This window comes from Heterodontus francisci, chromosome 10 (genome assembly GCF_036365525.1).
Source record: "Heterodontus francisci isolate sHetFra1 chromosome 10, sHetFra1.hap1, whole genome shotgun sequence".
Taxonomy (NCBI): domain Eukaryota; kingdom Metazoa; phylum Chordata; class Chondrichthyes; order Heterodontiformes; family Heterodontidae; genus Heterodontus; species Heterodontus francisci.
Window position 1 is genome coordinate 28,278,091 of NC_090380.1, and position 8,690 is coordinate 28,286,780.

Here is an 8,690-nt window from a genome sequence, read left to right on the forward strand (position 1 = left end):
ATTAGTGAAGGAAAAGAATTTGCATTTATACAGCGTCTTTCACCACCTGAGGACGTCCAATCACACTTCACAGCCGATGAAGTACAATCATTGTTGTAATGTAGAAAGTGCGGCAGCCAATTTGTGCACAGCAAGCTCCCATAAACAGAAGTGAGATAAATGACCAGATCATCTGTTTTTCAGTGATGTTGACGCTGAGGAGAACTCCCCTGCTCTTCTTTGAATAATGTCATGGGATCTTATATCTCCACCTGCGAGGACAGACAGGATTTCAGTTTCACTTTCATCTGAAAAAGGCACCTCTGATAGTGCATCACTCCCTCAGTACTCACCAGGAGTGTCAGCTAAGATTTTGTGCTCTGGTCTCTGGGGTGGGACTTGAACCCATGACCTCTTACAGGTCGGAGTGCTACTACTGAACTAAGGCTGCATGTTTAATACTAACTCACCCTCTGTAATAGCCTTCTGGCAAACCAAGGCAATCTTTTACTATGACAATGGTGATAAAATCTACTTCCATGTATGCACTATTGAAAAATGATGAAACGGACAAAGGGGTAAGTGGAATAATCTCATACTAATATATTGTACGACAGCCTGGTAAGAGATGGATTTGCACCCTTCACAATGGGATGGCCCAATCTCAACCAGGTGGTGGGATATCAAGCTGGCCAGCTTCTTGTTATAACAGGAATCACACCAAAAACAACCCTTAATATTCTATGTTTAAATATTCAGGATGTGAAAAGGCCTTCCTTCTGCTGATTCCTTGCCCACGCACCAACCGACCAATCATTCCCAAATATCCTAGTCCCAGGAAAGGCAAAAAAAAAGACATCTGTCAAAGTATTTTCTGCAACCCCACCTGGGCCATCTGTCAAGTCCGAGAGGCTCCCTAATCCATGCATTATTGTCCAGAATCATTTCCTCTTGCCTTCCATCTACTGGGACAGGTACAAAAAATAATGAAAAAGACTAATGGAATGTTGGCCTTTATCTAAAGGGGGTTGAAATATAACGGGGTGGAAGTTATGTTACAGCTGTACAGAGCTCTGGTTAGATCCCATTTGCAATACAGTGTTCAGTTCTGGGCACTGCACCTCAGGAAGGATATACTGGCCTTGGAGTGGGTGCAGCACAGATTTACCAGAATGCTACTGAGGCTCAAAAGGTTAATTTATGAGGATTACATGAACTAGATTGGTGTTCCCTTGAATATAGAAGATTAAGAGGTTATCTAATTGAGGTGCTTAATAGGGTAGATAGAGAGAAACTATTTCCTCTGGAGTCCAGAACAAGGGCGTATAAGCTTAAAATTAGAGCTAGGCCATTCAGGGGTGATGTCAGGTAGCACTCTTTACCCTTTATAAAGCGCTGATTTGGCCCCAACTAGAGTATTGCATCCAGTTCTGGTCACCACACTTTAGGAAGGATATGAGAGTTCTTGACAGGGTGCAGAAGAGATTAACCAGAATGGTTCCAGGGATGAAGGATTTTAGTTACAAGGTTAGGTTGGAAAAGCTGGGGTGGTTCTCCCTGGAGCAATGGAGATTGAGGGAAGATTTAATAGAGGTGTACAAGATTATAACAGGCTTAGATAAATTAGACAAAGTAAAACTGTTCCCATTAACTGATGGTACAAGGACTATGGGACACAGATTGAAGATTTTGGGCAAGAGATGCAGGAGGAATGTGAGGAAGCACTTTTTTACGCAGCGGGTGGTAATGATCTGGAACTCGCTGCCCACAAGGGTGGTGTCAGCAGAAACAATGATTTCAAAAGGAAATTAGATGGACACGTGAAGGAAATAAACTTGAAAGGGTCTGGGGATCAGGAGAGTGGTTGACTGGATTGCTCCGCGGAGAGCTGGCATGGACTCAATGGGCCAAATGACGACCTCCTCTGCTGTCAATGACTCTCTGACTTCTTCACAAAAAGGGTGATGGAAATCTCTCCCTGAAAAAGCTGTTGAGGCTGGAGATCAACTGAAGATTTCAAAACTGAGATTAATAGATTAGGCAAGGGAATTGAGGGATACGGAACCAAGGCAGGGAGTTAATGTATAGATCAGCCATGATCTAACTGAATGGAGGAACAGGCTTGAGGGGCTGAACGACCTATTAATGCTCCTATCACCTTTTTGAAGGATTACAAAGAATCAGACTCCACTACTGCTTCCAGAATCCCCCTCAATGGAGTAAAGAGCCACTGGGCAAAGAGAAACCTCCAGATATCTAACCTCACTCGCGCTTTATGGATGGCCCTAGTTTTACCCAACTCTATCACCTCAAGCACAATGTATGGTGCCCATGTCTTTGGTAATTTTGAATACCTGGATCAGATCACCTATCAGAGCCCGAGAGGGTACATCTTACCTTCACCATTGGGTCAAAAAACTGGCAGAGCAGATAGCCTGAAATAGAAACTGCCCAGTTTTCATTTCCCATCTCTGCTGCAAATACAAACCCAAGGCATCAGATCTATTGTAATAGCTCAGTGATGCCTTGCTGCCCTTCACTGGAGTCCCAATGTCCCTCCTGAGGTGGAATGATCAAAAATAAAATGTGAAAATGCTGAAAATACACAGCAGGTCAGTCAGCATCTAACAAAGACAAGGGCATGATGCTTCAGTTGCATTCCCTCCAACGCGAAATTGAAACCCATTCTGCAAATGAGGTTGCTCCAAAGTTCATTGCCATGGGAGGAGTGGGGTCCCAGGGCAGCAAGGGCACAGAATATTTTTGTGATCCTGGAGGTACAATTCCTCTCCAAGGCACAGAAAAATGATTTGACACTTACCATTGGCCAAGCCTTTTCGAATCTGTCGCTCGTGGATCTGGTTGGATTGTGCCCTTTGCAGACTCTGACCTAAAATGGCAGTCGGCATCCTATTCACGTCACAGGACCCTGATTTCCAAACTAAAAGGCACCTATTGCCTCAAACAGGCAGGTGCTTTGGACACCCAGCAGAAGGCCCCTTTCAAAATGGTGCTGGCCACATTGCCAGCAGCAACGTGGCAGTAAAGCTACTGACCCCATTTTGAGGCCATTACTGCCTATTGACAGGAAGGACAGTGAAAATGAGCCCATAGTTTGACACCACAGTGGTGTAATTTAACAAACAAATCATTCAGGATACTTCACATGCAGTAAGTGCGTCCAAAAAAGGTTGTTTTAAATTTTATTTTTACAGGTACGAAGTTTGTCCAGAAGCTCCTGGAGGAGGAGTGTAGTTCCTCAGTTCACAGCAAGGAGCAGCTGTTTCATTCCTTCACGCAGCTTGTTCCCCCAAAGTCTCAGCTGTGCGCCAGACAGATACCGTCGCAGGCGGCAGATTAACCACAAACCGCAACACACGAGTGAGTTCAGCCGAATCCGAGGGAGTTCCCAGGAAGACATGTGGATTGGTTGTCAAGCAGATTCTAGCAGGATGGTCAGTAGTGTCTCTGGGATTTCACGGGTCACCCAGCGCAGTAAGTCTTTGTTCTGTCTGCCGACCTTCAGTGGTTCAGCATCCTCTTCATCATCTTCATCACCGCTGAGTGACTTGACCCTTTCACCGTGCAATAGAGGCCAGCAAACCAAAGTCCCAGCACTTGGTCTCAGCTCCGGAATCACCACCCATGGCCTAGAGGATGCAGCAGAGACCGATGTCGATACTGGGCTGACCACGTCCTGCTCCGACCTGTCCCTCCTGTCCACTCACTCGACACTGAATGGCTTTGGCACAGATTTAGACGCCGCTCTTCCTTCACTGGGGAAATGCAGCACCAGACCAAAGCCAGGTCTCTTTAGACCTTTATCATCAACGCAAGATTCACTTCCTTCCTTCTGCAAGCTCTCCTCCAGTTCATTTCCTCAGTTCCCGGAATTCTCTTCCTGCTGTTTAACCTCGCGCACACCATCTCCTCATGCCTTCACTGCATCGTCTTGGCTCTGCTCCAGAGCAAAACAATCCTTTTCTTGGGAGACAACCTATGCAACAGGAAATGAAAACTGCCCTGAAAGCCAACAACCCACTCCTCTTCAAGAGGGGGAGCAGGAATTTTACATCTGACTTATTTAGTGGGGTAAGATTTGCTTCCTGTTGTCCCTAAGTATGTGGAACAATGATACGCAAACAGAGCAGCCAATACATTTTTAAGCTGCTGGTTAATAGACTGGAGACAGGAAGAGTGTTGTTAACGGTGACCCAAGTCACCTAGCTGCTGGGGTCAAGGTAAGCTTCAGCATTACCAATGGCAACGCAGCTGTTCAGAAGAATCATCAATGACGGCAGGCTAAAAAACAATCCCTTCAGATGTTTCACTTTTTTAATGGTTTTTTGAAACACCACAGCCTTTGTGTCGGGAAATCCAGAATGTATTAAAGACTTCAGTGGTGAAATACTGAGGTGATCACAACAGCTAACACTGCTGGGTGAGCAGTTTGTTTACCACTAGGAATTTCTGGCTCCCAAGACTTAAATTCCTGATGATCTGAGTTGTGGCCCCTTTATTCAAACATTCTTCACAAAAGAAGTTTCTTCAACTTGTTTCTGATAAGCAGCTGCTGAAACACTTGTACTACTTTATTGATCACAGAAACCCTGGAGCCTAGATTTTCCAATCAGTGTTACCTTAATCCATTTTGGTTTAATACCAGTGTTAAAATAATGCCAATCGGAAAATCAAAATTCCTCCTAAAGGCTGATTCTGCCAAGTACTGTGTAACTGATTACATTGCTTCCAATCAGGACAAGACTTTCGAATCACTGTTCCTTCACCACTGCTGGGTCAATATCCTGGAATTCCCTACCTAACAGCATTGTGGGAGCACCTGCAACACACAGACTGCAGTGGTCCAAGAAGGAGGTCCATTACCACCAACTAGGGATGGGCAATAAAAGCCGGATTTGCCTGCATATCCTTTAGCCTGAGAGCAAATAAAGTCATGTGGGGAATCCCATTTTGTTATCCATTTAGACTCAGCTCACTTGTAATTTTATAAATTTAATAATCATTAATTGACTAAGTAAATTCCAAAATCTTAATCTGAATTAAAGCATCACCTTATGGACTGTTAACTCTAATGTACTAGTAGATAGCACTATTGCCTATTTAGTCTTTTGTCGGTGGTCCGTGTAGAGTGTGAAGCCTTCCAGAATTATTTATTGTATAAATTAAAAATGGAGTCTATTGATACAACATGCTATTATAAGTCATTAAACAAATAGATGAATATTAATAACTGGAAACATGCTGAAGACAGCAACAGCACATGACCAGAAGTGGAACTCTGACCTTTGATATGTGCTGGGAGCCTTGGCCACTAGCCACTCATATCGGGAGATTGAACAGCACCTTTCTGGAATGTTTGCCTGACTCCCCATCAGTAAAATTGGCCCTTATATTCTCCATTCTGTCCTCCACTGCCATATTTCATAGCCATGAAAGTAATTACCTCATCTACAGCTACAGTGAAATATAGGGAGAAGAGCAGGCCGTTCAGCAGTTTGAGCCATTCATGGCTGATCTGTACCTTAACTCCATCTACCCACCTTGTTTTCATAACCCAAGTGCAGAAACAATTTGCAACTAGAAGTGTAGATTGTTGCCCAAATGCTCTACTCTCCTGCCAAAGAAAATCACCAGTGCATCTCTATGGGAACCGGTGCCACTGGTACATTGATCCATTTAGCATTTCTCTTTAGGAAAATGAACCATTTTATCTGCTATGTTTCTATTTTGGAGCAACAAGGCCCTGGGTTTAAGCAGAATATGATGCACGTTACTGGATTTATTTCAATGCGGTGCTTGCGAATTTACACCATTTAAAGGCAATGATGATGCAACATCTTATATTTAACGGGTAAAATAATTCATGTGTTGCTCGCCTTGGTGAGGTGCCCAGCAGTTTTCTGCCATGCAGAATAGTTGTTCCTGCAATATCCATGATGTTCTTATTTCCCTTCTTTGCCAAAGTTTTGGAATTGACATAGTTAGGCTGGTAAATGGTGTTAGTTCTGCACTTCACCAGTCTCACTGCTAAACTCCTGCCACAAAAGATTCTGGAGCAATAACTTCTAATATTATTCCATCCATGGCTTGGACTGGGTCACAGGTTAGATTAAAGGTGCACTGCCTTCCTGAAAAGGTGTTTTATAGAAGGAGGCCATTTAACCCATCATGCCTATGCACACTCTTTGAAAGAGCCATTCAATTAGTCCCACTCCCCTTTTCAACAACTGAATCTGCTTCCACCCCCCTTTCAGGCAGTGCATTCCAGCTCATCATAACTGACTGCTTTTAAAGAAAAAAATTCTCCTCCTCTTCCCTCTGCTCCTCTTGCTAATTATCTTAAATCTGTATCCTTTTGTTACCAACCCTCCCACCAGTAAAATCAATTCCTCCTTATTTACTGTATCAAAACCCCTCATAAGACCTCTATTAAATGCCCTCTGAACCTTCTCTGCTCTAAGGAGAACAATCCCAACTTCTCTGGTCTCTCCATGTAACTCATCCCTTTTTGGAGTTTGGAGTAGTTTTTTTTTGTAAGGATAGCAAATAGTCAACAAAAGAAAGCCACGTTATTCTCATCATCATGACAGCACACAAAGACTGTGGAATGAACAGATTCTATGCACCTAATAGGAGCTTCACTCGGGGAAGGGGAGGCATGTTCTCCAACCAAAACTCCCACTGGGGCCGTGGGATTGGTCAGTTAGCCCTAATGTGTCGTAACCTGGTAGGCAAACAAAGGAAGTTTGGCTGATGAGCACCTTCTACAATTAAAGTACTTACTTTTTGCTGAAGTAGAAATCATGTCTTTAATGGGAACTAGCTGATGCTGTAGAAATATGAATAATTGGCCCCAACTAATGCATATTAAAGCTTTGTTCAGCAGTCACCATATTTACTCCTGCAGTGTGTTGGAATGTTTGATAAATTCAGAGTTTTCAAAAGAGCTTGTGATAAATTTGTGACTTTTGCAGGTATGGAAGTAACAGACAGAAAAATGCCTTAAGATTAGGGAAGGAAACCTGCCTTCATTTCCTGGTCTGGCTGCTTCGTGATTTCAGTTCTACACCAACATTGTAGACTCTTGACTGCCCTCTGAAATGGCTAGAAAATCACTCAGTTGTATTAAATTGCTACAAAGAATAACAGCACTGTGGAAGCACCTTCACCACAGGGACTTAGCACTTTGATAAGAAAGTCCAATGCCACCTTCTCAGGGCAACTAGCGATGGGCAATAAATGAAGACTTTGCCAGCGATGCCTTTAACCGGAAAATGAATAAAATATAATGTACACTGTCTGTGTTACTTCTTTTCCAATTAATAGATTAGTGTGAAGAATATGAGTGTGTTGTCAATATTTCACTGTGGTCATTGTATCAACAGCATGGAGCACTGTTACATTCAAAATCTGTAGCCAATAGTAAATGAATGGTTCTCTCGCCGCCAGTTCAGACCCAGGCCTAACTGTGCGAGTGGGTACACCCTGGGGTAAGTGCTGGGGGAAACATTCCACTCACTGCTGACTCTGCTGATGGCCATGAGGTCAGGGGTCAGGCCACATAAAAGCAGCCATTTAGATCATGGAGGAAATGTGTCTTGTTGCTCCCAATCAGAAGAGGCTGTGCAGCGCAGTATTTCTCTTTACAGGCCCTGCCTGTGTTGCTGTGTATTTCCAGCATTTTATTTTCACTGTACTTTCTTTGTCTCCCTGGATGTACTTTCCTCCTTGCATCTGCTCCCCAGTACTAATTTTTTAAATTAAATTACAAATTACAGACTGGCATGAAAATAAGTGTTTTCACCTGCAGTCCCTCAGCCTCTATATGACCAGTCAGTCGGAGGTAAGCAAGAGTGGGCCAATGACCATTCATTCATTTCTTTGGGGAAGTGCCTTGTCAAAGTCTGGCTTTTTTTTATCAAGGCTCTGTGGTTATCATTTGTGTCTCATCACATGAAGCACAGGTGGAATACATGTCCTACTGTGACACAGTTGTTCATGACACTTGCCTTCCCACTTCAATCTATTCTATAAATGCACAGCTGTTATGGTCAGGTTAGTAATCCTAGTCTCAGATATTTCAGTTTGAGAGCCTTGGTCGAAATACTTTCTCACCTCAGAACTAATGTTGTCCAACAATGTCAATTAAGTTACAGTTATATTCACAGGTATATATTCACAGGAGTTCAAGGATTTTGACCCAGCAATAAGGGAAGAAAGGCAATATATGTCTAAGTTGGGATGGTGTGTTATCGAAGGGAAGTGTTTCTATGCACCTGCTGCCCTTGTCCTTCTCAGGGTTCATTATAATGAGTACAAAATGTAGACTGAGGCATTAGTGTTGTTAGCTAATGCCTTAGTTTGGATGGTTGTATTTTGAGGGGAGACGGTAGCATCATCATAATGTCACTGGATCAGTAATTGAGAGGCCTAGGCTAATGCCCTGGGGACATGGGTTCAAATCCCACCATGGCAACTGATGGAATTTAACTTCAACTAATTAATAAAAATCTGGAATTGAAAGCTACTCGCTGTAATAGTGCCATGAAACTATCATCAATTGTTGTAAAAACCCATCTGGTTCACTAATGTTCTTCAGGGAAGGAAATCTGCCATCCTTACCTGGTCTGGCCTACGTGTGACTTCAGACCCACAGCAATGTGGTTGACTCTTGACGTCCCTCTGAAATG

General features: G+C 43.3%; 1 protein-coding gene across 1 annotated transcript in view; it reads left to right on the forward strand.

Annotated features, from left to right (window-relative positions):
- LOC137374099 (protein FAM124A) overlaps positions 1-7,288 on the forward strand; it is a 46,502-nt gene extending 39,214 nt beyond the window's left edge. Inside the window, exons 4-5 of the mRNA XM_068039856.1 lie at positions 3,195-4,071; positions 6,975-7,288. Of these exons, the coding sequence (XP_067895957.1) occupies positions 3,195-4,058 (864 nt within the window). The 3' untranslated portion in view covers positions 4,059-4,071; positions 6,975-7,288. The remainder of the gene's footprint in view (positions 1-3,194; positions 4,072-6,974) is intronic.
- Positions 7,289-8,690: the final 1,402 nt, after the last annotated feature.